The following is a 12,173-nucleotide window of genomic DNA, read 5'->3' on the forward strand; positions in this document are numbered from 1 at the left end:
ATGCATCTGTTTTAGATGGGTTCATCTTTATTTATACTTTTATGTATAAGTGAATATGATGTATGAAATTTTTAATTATCCTACAAAACTATATATTCAAAATTTCAATTTATTTGTTCCAAGATATATTTAGCTTTTAAACTTTTATCTTAAGAAAACAAATTTTGTTGTAAGCATTTATTTATTTATTATTATTATTGTTTTTTTTTAGATGGAGTCTCGCCCTGTCACCCAGGCTGGAGTGCAGTGGTGCGATCTCAGCTCACTGCAACCTCTGCCTCCCAGGTTCAAGCAAGTCTCCTGCCCCAGCCTCCTGAGTAGCTGGGATTACTGGCGCGTGCCACTATGCCTGGCTAATTTTTGTATTTTTAGTAGAGACCGGGTTTCACCACATTGATCAGGCTGGTCTTGAACTCTTGATCCATCCGCCTCAGCCTCCCAAAGTGCTGGGATTACAGGCATGAGCCACCGCACCCGGCCTATTTATTTTTAATTTATTACTTTTTTGAGATGGAGTCTCGCTCTGTTGCCCAGGCTGGAGTGCAGGGGCATGATCTCGGCTCACTGCAACCTCCACATCCCAGGTTCAAATGATTCTCCTGCTTCAGCCACCGGAGTAGCTGGGACTACAGGTGCACATCACCATGCCTGGATAATTTTTGTATTTTTAGTAGAGATGGGTTTTCACCATATTGGCCAGGTTGGTCTCAAAATCCTGACCTCAAGTGATCCGCCCGCCTTGGCCTCCCAAAGTGCTGGGATTATAGGCATGAGCCTATAAGCCCATAGGTGGAAAAGAAAATTCTATAGCTGTAAAATGTAAACGTCTGGCCTGTTGTAAGCATTTAAAGTTTACAATTTTATAGCTATAGAATTTTCTTTTCCACAATTGTTGTTACTTAAGTTTTCAATGTAGCATCTATTTGAGTGCTTTCTACCTATGAGCTTATTCAAGTACTTAAAAGAAGCTCATCTAGAATCTCACATATAAAATGATGAAATAATGCTAAATGAATAGTTCCCAAGCTAGGGTCCCTACATATCTCAGTTTTCTTTTTTTTTTTTTTTGAAACGGAGTCTCGCTCTGTCGCCCAGGCTGGAGTGCAGTGGCGCAGTCTCGGCTCACTGCAAGCTCCGCCTCCCGGGTTCACGGCGTTCTCCTGCCTCAGCCTCTCCGAGTAGCTGGGACTACAGGCGCCCGCCACCACGCCCGGCTAATTTTTTGTATTTTTAGTAGAGACGGGGTTTCACCGTGGTCTCGATCTCCTGACCTCATGATCCGCCCGCCTCGGCCTCCCAAAGTGCTGGGATTACAAGCGTGAGCCACCGCGCCCGGCCACATCTCAGTTTTCATGAAGGTAATAAAGACAATCTGTAAGCAGATTGTGGGCCACCACACCTGGCCAAAAGTATAAATTTGTAAATGAAAACCAAGGGCAGTGCAAGGGCTAGACAGAAACCAATAAATCTAAAAGTGCTGAGGGTTTCTCAGGAGCTCTCCCAGAGCACCATCTGGTGGACATCTGGCAACTTTTACCAGTATCAATAAAGAGATGGACACAAGGTTCTACAAGCTGGTTACTCAAAAATCCCGTGGAAACTCTCTAAAGCTGCTGCCATCATTAGCTGACTACACATACCTGTATGAGGTCCAAGATTCCAAGTTCACTCTCTGACGAATCCACACAAAATACAAAGTAGAGGGTAGCATAGTGCCGGTAGATCAGTTTGTAGTCAGAGCCACCAATCAAACTGCAGAAGATGGGAAACATTTAAATGCCCACAGGTTAATTAAACACATCAAAAAGAAACCTTGTACCAAAGAATGAGAAAGGACCCACTGGAAAGGAGAAGGCCAAATGCTAGAAGCAGGCCATTCTTACTAGGTGAATGGCAACCAAGTTTGGCAGAGGTACCTAAAGCCACCTTACCTCACCTCTTCTCCTGCCTATCCTCCCAGGGATCAATCATCTAAGTGAGCAATATCAGAAGCACAATAATTGAACTGCGCCCCAAAGAGAATTGTGTCTCTCCCTGAGCAGATCATGGTGAGACCAGTTAAAGTTGCATCAAGTACCCACCTGACAATTGAGTACTGCCAGAAGACGCAATAATGAAGGCCACTCACAAGTGGGTATATGGGGAGAAAAATGAAGCTGACAGTTTACCTTCCACCCTCCAAGAAGTTACAGATGTTGTCATCCCGCTTGAGGACTAGATGGAAAGTCTCTCGAACAATCTGCTGTTGAATTTCTTCTGGCTATGGAACAAAAAGATAAGTGAATCAGTGGGCAAGCCTGAAAAACTACATTCCATCCATGGGGATGGACAAGGGAAGAAGTGTTTCTAAGCTGGGAACATCTAAACATTTAATACTCGTTTCTAGAAATGATAAAAATGATGAGAAAAAATAAGAGTGAATCTATGAAAAACGGGTAACAATGCTCTGACACAGGAATTAAGAGAGGGTATATTTACCTAAATATCTAAGTCACTAACCATTACTGTCCTATAGGTAAGCTGATATTTAAACAAGAAAAGGAGCATTGATAAACTCTCATACAAAGTCAGAGAATAACTAGAAGGCCTGATCCTGAAATATTTTGTCTTCCCCTGGAAAACATCTCTGACAATGATGTAATAAATCTCAACAGGTCTAACATTTTAAGAAGGTCAAGATGTGGGCCAGGCACAGTGGCTCATGCCTGAAATTCTAGCACTTTGGGAGGCCAAGCCGGGGGCGGGGGGGTGATCACAAGGTCAGGAGTTCGAGACCAGCCTGACCAATATGGTGAAACCCCGTCTCTACTAAAAATACAAAAAAAAAAAAAAAAAAAAAAAAAACAATTAGCTGGGCGTGGTGGCGCATGCCTGTAATCCCAGCTACTCGGGAGGCTGAGGCAGGAGAATTGCTTGAACCCAGGAAGTGGAGGTTACAATGAGCTGAGATCACGCCACTGCACTCCAGCCTGAGCGACAGAGTGAGACTCCATCTCAAAAAAAAAAAAGAAAAAAAAACTGGTCAAGAAGTAATCATGTAAATGTTTTAAAAAGTTGTATTGGCAAATACAGCTGCCATCTTTTGTACTGGTAATATAGATACTACATATAAGATGCTATGTTACTCACCAACAAAGTATTATTGAGAAAAATAGATTACAGATTAAAATTTTGAACACAGAGCTACAAATAAAATGTATTATTATTATTTTTAGACAGAGTCTTGTTCTGTTGCCCAGGCAGAGGTTACACAGCTCATTGCAACCTCCACCTCCGGGTTCAAGCGATTGTCCTGCCTCAGCCTCCCCAGTGGCTGAGATTACAGGTATGTGCCACCATGCCTGGCTAATTTTTGTATTTATAGTAGAGATGGGGTTTCACCATGTTGGTCAGGCTGGTCTTGAACTCCTGACCTCAAGTGATCCACCTGCCTTGGCCTCCCAAAGTGCTGGGATTACAGGTGTGAGCCACCATGTCTGGCCTTATTTTTTCACTTACTACGTGCATAAGAAAGCTCAACTCTGATGAAATCACTTTGATAACTCACCTTTGATTTAGAATTATACATATGAGTTTCAGAAGAAGTATGGTTAAAAAGGGTTAAGAGAGGGAGAAATCAGCAATTAAGACAGAAAATAATTTAAAACTCTAGAGCATTGCTTCTCAAATCTTCATTTGCAATGAATCAGCTGTGAATGCTATTAAAATAGATTTAGATTGAGCAGGTATAGGTTAAGTCCTGAGATGCAAGTCTAGTAAACACCCAGGCAATACCATTTCTGCTGGTCTGGGGACCACACTTTGAGTAACGAAGCATAAGAAAACCTTCAAATTGGACTTGCCCCAAGAGTTAGAAAATAGGTTCAAGTAATTTTAATCCTTTTCTTTCTGTAGCCCTGAATTTAGCTTTGAAATGGTTAGTTATTTAAAAGAAACAGAGAGGGGAAAAAAAAAACAGGGAAAACGTAATTGTGGGGAAATTACTTTGACTCACATGGGTATGGAATGGCTCAAATGGGTATTTACTGAATGAATGAAAACTTGCTAATCATTGGTCACTACAAATTTGAGTAAATCAATCACGATTTTCCTCATTTACATTTAAAGAACAAAGCTCACAGATGACAGGATGCTGTAAGAGACTAACTCTATATACTGCAAAATACAAAATATGCTAAGCATCAGCACTTTTTAAAACTGACAAACACATCTTTTGAACTAAAGCCTTTTATCTGACTCTGGGGGAAGTGGCAGCAGTGGGGAAGTGGTACGAAATGATGAGGCTACCTAATTTCTAGTTCAATAAAAAGGTAAACTACCAATTGCTTACATGCCTCAGTGATTTTAATAACCCCTCATATCTTTTTAGTACTCTGTAGTTTTCAAAATGTAGTGCTCAACATCATTAGTCATTTTGGAAACTGAAATCAAAACCACAATGAGCTGGGTGCGGTGGCTCACGCCTGTAATCCCAGCACTTTGGGAGGCCAAGACGGGCAGATTACTTGAGGTCAGGAGTTCCAGACCAGCCTGGCCTACACAGCGAAACCCCATCTCTACTAAAAATACAAAAACTAGCCAGGCATGGTGGCGGGCACCTGTAATCCCAGCTACTCGGGAGGCTGAGGCAGGAGAATCACTTGAACCCGGGACGCAGAGGTGGCAGTGAGCTGAGATCACGCCACTGCAGCCTGGGAGATAGAGCGAGACTCAGTCTCGGGGAAAAAAAAAAAGCCACAATGAGATACTACTTTACACCCACTAAAATGTCTTAAAGAAAGAAAGAAAGAAAGAAAGAAAGAAAGAAAGAAAGAAAGGAAGGCAGGGATGTGAAGAAACTGGAATCTTTATACATTGCTGATGGAAATGTAAAATGGTGCAGCCACTTGGAAAATTTGTCAAATAGTTTGCAGTTTCTCAAAATGTTCACCATAGTTACCATATGACCCAGCAATTCTACTCTTAGGTATATAACCAAGAGAAATGAAGTCATAAGTCCACATAAAAACTTGCACAAGAATGTTCATAGCAGCATTAGTTAGAAGAGCCAAAAAGCAGGAATATCAACTTATAAATTGACAATCAAAATATGGCATATCCATATAATGGAATATTATTCAGCCATAAAAGAAACGAAGAACATCAGATACATGCTACAACATGGATGAATCTTGAAAACATTATACTACATGAAACATGGCAGACACAAAAAAACCACTTATTTATTATTCCATTTATATGCAACGGAATAGGCAAATTCCATTTGCCATTCCGGAATAGGCAAATTCCTGCCATTCTGGAACTGGCAAATTTAGAGGGAAAGAGACTCTCTGGGGCTGGGAGAGTCATGGAGAAATAGGAAATAGGGAGTGACTGCTAATGGGCACAGGTTTCTTTTTGGGGTGATGAAAATGATCTAAAATTGATTGCGGTGATGGTTACACACCTTCTGTGAACATGCTAAAAAACACTGAATTGTTCCCTTTAAATAGGTAAACTGGGGCCGGACACAGTGGCTCATGCCTGTAATCCCAGCACTTTGAGAGGCTGAGTCCGGTGGATTGCTTGAGCCCAGGAGTTCAAGACCAGCCTGGGCAACATAGAAAGACCCCATCTCTGTAAGTAAATAACATAAAATAAATAAGTAAACAGTATAGCATGTTAGTTTTATCTCAATAACCCTGTTAGAAAAAAACTAGGGGGGAAATTTGCATACACACAAATGTAAATACAAATGGTTACGCTGAATACTTATATATATATATATATATATTTTTTTTTTTTTTTTTTTTTTTGAGATGGGAGTCTCGCTCTTTCGCCCAGGCCTGAGTGCAGTGGTGCTATCTTGGCTCACTGCAAGCTCCGCCTCCTGGGCTCACGTCATTCTCCTGCCTCAGCCTCCTGAGTAGCTGGGACTTGCAGGTGCCCGCCACCGTGCCCGGCTAATTTTTTGTATTTTTAGTAGAGACGGGGTTTCACCGTGTTAGCCAGGATGGTCTCGATCTCCTGACGTCGTGATCCGCCCGCCTCGGCCTCCCAAAGTGCTGGGATTACAGGTGTGAGCCACCACGCCCGGCCTGAATACTCATATTTTTACCTCGATGTAATCTACTTAATAAAATGTAATCCAGCTTTAAAAATCTTATGAGTAAAATTATTTTTTGATTTCTAATTGACAAAAGACAGAATAAAAGTCTGAAAAGGGTTTATTAACTTGTCAATAGACGCAAGAGTAGAAAAAGTGGAGCTGAAGCCTGAACACGTTTTCTGGCTCTTTCCCCTCTTCAGTTTCACCAGTCCCCCAATTATGTAACATTTTGAAACCCCGCCATGAAGAAATACAATCTTGGAAGACAGGAAGCAAATACTGATGTTTATGTGTTTGCAAAGGAACGTGTTGGGGAAATTCAAATTTACGTAATCATTTATTGAGCCCTTATGCGGCAGCATTTATAATTTCTCATCATTTTTCCACTTTTAAACTGATTTTCTTCAACCCTACAGAGTGAAGGGTATCTAGTCTCTGGAAAGTCCCAGCCAACACTGAAGCAAAATAATTCCAAAAAAAAGAACTTTTCCAGACCCTCTGGCTATAACAAAAACTTTCAGAAACTTAGTATTTCTTCCTCATGAAACTGTGGTCAACAACCAAAAAGATGACAGAATGTGACTTCAATCATTCAAGTTCTCATCGAGGCACACTCCCCACTATCGCTTCTATCTCGTTCCCAGAGACCCAAGGGAAAATGTCACAAAACGGCACAGAAATGCCAGGATCAAGAAAAGGGTCAGAGAGAGCGGAGGCACTAGGGCGGGAGACAGAAGGCCTGGCACCGGCCTGCGCCTAAGTTAAGTGCTTAAGTAGGGTGAGGGTCATGCTCGGTGCAGGAGCCCCAGGTGACCAAGGAGCGGTGCCCCCGGGCGCCGAGAGGCCAAAGAGGAAGGAAGAGATAGTGGGCGCCCTGAAGGGGCGTGGTGAAGCCGGGCTGCACTCACGAAACGCTGGTAGAAGCGGACTAGCCGCGGCTTCCCATGGTTGTTGAAAACCAGAATCGCCTGAATCATCTTTGCCAGCCACGGTTCTCTCAGCACCGGCTACTCCCAGAAAGCGCCTCCTTCCGCCACAAGACGGCCACTTCCGGTTGGTGCGCTGCTGAGAGCGGCACTCGGAAACTTGGCCCCGGCGCTCAGGAGCCCTAGCACCCAAGGGTCCGGCCTCTTTGACGCCCTGGAGAGGGCTGCGGGGTCCCCTGCGGAGGGCAGGTGCGAATGCCGAGGAGCGTGGTCACCTCGGCCAGCGTCGGTTGGCCGGTCAGGATGCGAATCCGGATCTGTGTCCCTCACCCAGACCGACGGCTGGCCCCAGAAGCCGAAACTTGACGAACAGCCGGGTTGCCAAAACGGAGAGGCGGCGGAAGCTTGTCTTTCTCACCGTCCGCTCCAAATCTTGCACTCCCGCCATCCTCTTAGCGCTCGCAGAACGTTCCGCGGAGTGGAGACCTTGGTCATTCGGCCGTTCCTCGGTTAAGGAACATTTCGTTCATTTTTATTTTTCAGTATTACAATGCTGCAGTGAATTACGTAGCTGTCTCTCCGTGCAGATGGGCTGTTCCTCCATGGTAGACGGTGAATGGTGGAATTAAGGAATTTTTAGTGCATTTCCATTTAAAATCCCAAATCGATCAAGTTCTTATTTTTGTTTGTTCTTTTAATGACCCAGTGTGGGTGAAGTGGAACACGTCCGTATACTGCAGATGGAGCAGCGGATACAGCTGCAAATCGATCCAGAGGACTGTTTGGCAATATGGATCAGAAGTCTTAAAAATATGTAACAGTCCGGGCGCGGTGGCTCACGCCTGTAATCCCCGCACTTTGGGAGGCCGAGGCGGGTGGCTCACTTGAGGTCAGGAGTTCGAGACCAGCCTGGCCAACATGGTGAAACCCCGCCTCTACTAAAATTACAAAAATTAGCCGGGTGTGGTGGCGCGCGCCTGTAGTCCCAGATACTTGGAGACTGAGGCAGGAGAATGGCTTGAACCCAGGAGACGGAGGTTGCAGTGAGCTGAGATAGCACCACTGCACTCCAGCCTGGGTGACAGATATATAACATAGATATATATAACATTAGACTTAGCGTTTCCAGCTCTAGAATTTATGATAAAATGATTGTGGATGTGTGAAAAGATGTAGCCTCAGGAACATACATTTCTGCCAGAGTATCTTCAGAACAGTAAAAAAAAAAGAAGAAGAAAAAAATATGTATCTCAGCAGTGTTATTACAGGGGAAATGGGAAGAAAATTATTACAAAAATGAGAAATTGGTTAAGTGCATTGTTCTACATGAATATGAGAAATATTAAATAGATAATAAAAATCATGCTGGGAAAGATTTATGATACAGAAGTGTTCATGACATCTGTTAAGCTAAAAGATTACACGAAGTATGTACAGGGACAACCCACTTTGCACAAGATTGGAGGCAAATACACCAAAATATGAATAATGTATCTGATGGAATAGCAGAGTCAGGGTGTTTGATCTGTACAGGACCCTGGAACCACACTGCCCTGATTCAAAGCATGGTTCTGCGGACTGCCTGGGCACCCTGGGCAAGTTGCCCCTTCTGTAGAAAAGGTGTAATATCAGTTTCTTAAACTGGAAAATGAGTCTACTGACTGCAGACAGTTGTTATAAACACCAAGGGAGTTAGTATAATATTTGTAAGCACTTGGAACAGTGCATGGCACATAACTGAGTACCACATAAGTGATTTAAAAACATCTTTGGGTGGTAGGATTATCAAGTTTTCCTTTTTTTCCTTCAAAGAAATATGTACTACTTTTGCAGCCAGAGTTTTGGGGTTTGCTTGTTTGTTTTTCAGAGACAGGGTCTTACCCAGGTTGGAGTGCAGTGGCACAGTCATACCTCACCGTAACCTCAAACTGCTGGCCTTAGGGGATCCTCCAGCCTCAGCCTCCCAAACCGCCACCATGCCTAGTCCAGTTTTGTTTGTTTTTTTTTTTGAGGTGGAGTCTCACTCTGTTGCCCAGGCTGGAGTGCAGTGGCACGATCTTGGCTCACTGCAACCTCCATCTCCCGGGTTCAAACAATTCTCCTGCTTCAGCCTCCCCAGTAGCTGGGATTACAGGCACATGCCACCATGCCCAGCAAATTTTTGTATTTTGTATTTTTAGTAGAGATGGGGTTTCACCACATTGGCCAGTCTGGTCTCAAACTCCTGACCTCAAGTGATTCACCCGTCTCAGCCTCCCGAAGTGCTGGGATTACAGGCATGAGCCACTGCGCCCGGCATGGCCCAGTTTTTAAATAAATAAAAACCCAAAGTCAGTTGCACTGCAACTTGACAAAATGTTTAAAATGTTGAGGAAGAATATCAAAGAAAATTCTGAAACAGAATTATGAAGAAGAACTAGCTCTGCCAACTATGAAAACCTACTTTGATGGTTCAAATTGTAATTATAGAAAGACTAACTGAAATATTATAAATAATTTAGGCACAAGATAATTTTAATATGTGATGTAGGAGTGGGAAGGAATTCAGTAAATACTATTAGGATAACTGGTTAGCAATTTGAAAATAAGTAGTTAAGTATAAAACCAGATAATAACCTAAATAGAAGAAAATGAAATTGAATAATATCCAAAAATCTGTATTATCTTAGAAGCAATAAAAATCACAAAACATCAACAGATATATAAAGTTTTTTTTATAAAAAGAATTATTTAATGGAAAAATCGTTGTTAAAATATGGCAAATGGTTATATTTAAAATACAAATAACTGATTGACTAAAAAGATAACATTCCCCAGTAGATAAATGGACAAAAGAACGAATAACAAAAGGAGAAATACAGTTAGGAAAAGGAAAAAATGTTTAAGCTCACTATAAGTGAGGGAAAGGCAAATTAAAATATATTAAAATATTATTTTCACCTCATCAAAAATCATTTTAAAAATGTTTTCATACCCAATTCTGACAAGGGCAGTATAAAAATGGTTCTCCCCTACATTGCTGGTGAAATTATGGTTTAGAACAACCCTTTTGGGAAGAAATTTGGCAATATAACAAGAACTTTACAAAAGATTTCTAGATTCTCAGTAATATGACTCCTGGGCATCTGTTCCTAAAGAAATAACCCAAAAATATAGTTAGAGGTGGGGAATTAAGGGAACTATATAATTTTCAACATTTTTGGAAACATTAATTCTGTTAGCCACACAGGGATCAATTTTAAATATCCAGAAGTTGGACCATGACAGAACTATCCAACGGTAGCAATCTTAAAAATAATGGTTACAGGTGGGCGCAGTGGCTCACACCTGTAATCCCAGCACTTTGGGAGGCTGAGGCGGGAGGATCACTTGAGATCAGGAGTTCAAGAAAAGCCTGGCTGGCATGGTGAAACCCTGTCTCTACTAAAAATACAAAAACTAGCCGGGCTTGGTGGTGTGTGCCTGTAATCCCAGCTATTCGGGAGGCTAAGGCAGCAGAATAGCTTGAACCTGGGAGGCAGAGGTTGCAGTAAGCCAAGATCGCGCCATTGCACTCCAGCTTGGGCAACAAGAGCAAAACTCCATCTCAAAAAAAGGAAGAAAGAAAAATGGCTACAAAGACTATGCAGCAATATGGAAAGTGATTATATGTGGGCAGTGTTAACAACAACTACGTACAAGCATTACAGATGTTTTAGAATTTGTCTAGCAGGTTTTCCTGTTTGTACCAGAAAACCCCTATGCAAATTTACAAAAACCAAAAACTATGCACACAAATTACATGCTAAAAAACCCAAACACTAAAAATTATGAACATGACTGAGTGAAACTATGAGTCTTTTTTCCCCTTTAAATATATTTCCTAAACGCATTGCTATTTGTGGACCAACACAGCCCTTCCCAAACTGTTTCTCAGAACAGCTGTCCCATGAAGTGCTCCTCACAAAAATGGGTTCTATGACCAAAGAAATGTGGGAAATACGTAATCATACCCTGTCCTGAAGAGTTACAGTAAATGTTAGTACAGTTAAAGCTCCAAGAAATCCTACAGAAATGTTTGAGTTTAACATTATGTTTGTTCCAACAAATTAGATCATAGAAACACCACCACTTTTTGTTTCTAGCCCTATTAACAACCTGTGGAAGATCCCTCGGGCTGGTCTGAAAGGATCGCCCCAGAGCTCTTAAGGAGGAAGCGAGCCGAGAAAGGAGGGTTGTGACATTGTGATGAGCTCTGAGTTGTATTAAGGAATTTGAACTTTTCATCTGGGGAGTAATAGGATCCAGTCTAGCTTCCGAAAGCTGCCCTTGCCGGCCACATGGGGGCCCCTGAAAGCAGGGTTTCAGCCCTGCTGTATGTCCTCAGCTCCCCACAGGTGTATCTAGGAAGGCTTCTGCCCTGGCTGGGCCTGCCCTAATGCCTGAACCAGTCCTGACCAGAGCAGGATGTGTGGCAAAATCAGGGGCTTTGGCCTCACCATCTGCCCATGCAGATGCCCATGTAGCCTCTGAGCCACAGCAGCTTCCTATTTTCTCCCTTCCTAATCCCTACTCCTACGGAAAAGGATTTTGCCTCAATTTCCCTACCTGCTGAGCCTGGGACCTTATTCTTTTTTTTTTTTTTTTTTTTTTTTTTTGAGACAGGGTCTCACTCTGTTGCCCAGGCTGGAGTGCAGTGACAATCTCAGCTCACTGCAATCTCCACCTCCCAGGTTCAAGAAATTCTCGTGCCTCAGCCTCCCAAGGCACCGGAACTACAGGCACGTGCCACCATGTCCGGCTAATTTTTGTATTTTTTGGTAGAGATGGGGTTTCACTGCATTGATCAGACTGGTTTAGAACTCCTGACCTCAAGTGATCCTCCCACCTCGGCCTCCCAAAGTGCTAAGATTATAGGCGTGAGCAACTGCACCCGACCCTGGGGCCCTGTTTATCCTCAACCCACTTGGTTTTCCCATCCCTAGGGAGCTAGTTTCAGTTCTCTATACTTCTTAGCCACAGGCTGGGCTCCTGCTAAACAGCAGGTCACCCAGAAACATAACATCACTACTTGTGCACCACAGCACTGCCACTCACCCAGAATCTGGGCATCATTCTTGATCCCTTCATGTCCCCCCAGGTCCTATTGATTTTGCCCCCTGAATACCCCTCAAACCATT

At 42.9% G+C, this 12,173-nt stretch overlaps 1 protein-coding gene and 1 non-coding gene across 2 annotated transcripts in view; one reads left to right on the forward strand and one right to left on the reverse strand.

The window, feature by feature from the left end:
- The window catches only part of AP3S2 (adaptor related protein complex 3 subunit sigma 2), a 43,769-nt gene extending 35,913 nt beyond the window's left edge, over nt 1–7,856 (reverse strand). Inside the window, exons 1-3 of the mRNA XM_030815013.1 lie at nt 6,997–7,856; nt 2,169–2,260; nt 1,641–1,752 (exon numbers count right to left, since the gene is read on the reverse strand). Coding sequence (XP_030670873.1) covers nt 1,641–1,752; nt 2,169–2,260; nt 6,997–7,065 — 273 coding nt within the window. The 5' untranslated portion in view covers nt 7,066–7,856. The remainder of the gene's footprint in view (nt 1–1,640; nt 1,753–2,168; nt 2,261–6,996) is intronic.
- A 2,836-nt stretch (nt 7,857–10,692) lies between these two features.
- On the forward strand, nt 10,693–10,754 carry LOC115835636. Its single transcript, XR_004030666.1, has one exon. It is a non-coding gene; the product is annotated as a U7 small nuclear RNA (small nuclear RNA).
- Nucleotides 10,755–12,173: the final 1,419 nt, after the last annotated feature.

This window comes from Nomascus leucogenys, chromosome 6 (genome assembly GCF_006542625.1).
Source record: "Nomascus leucogenys isolate Asia chromosome 6, Asia_NLE_v1, whole genome shotgun sequence".
Lineage (NCBI taxonomy): Eukaryota > Metazoa > Chordata > Mammalia > Primates > Hylobatidae > Nomascus > Nomascus leucogenys.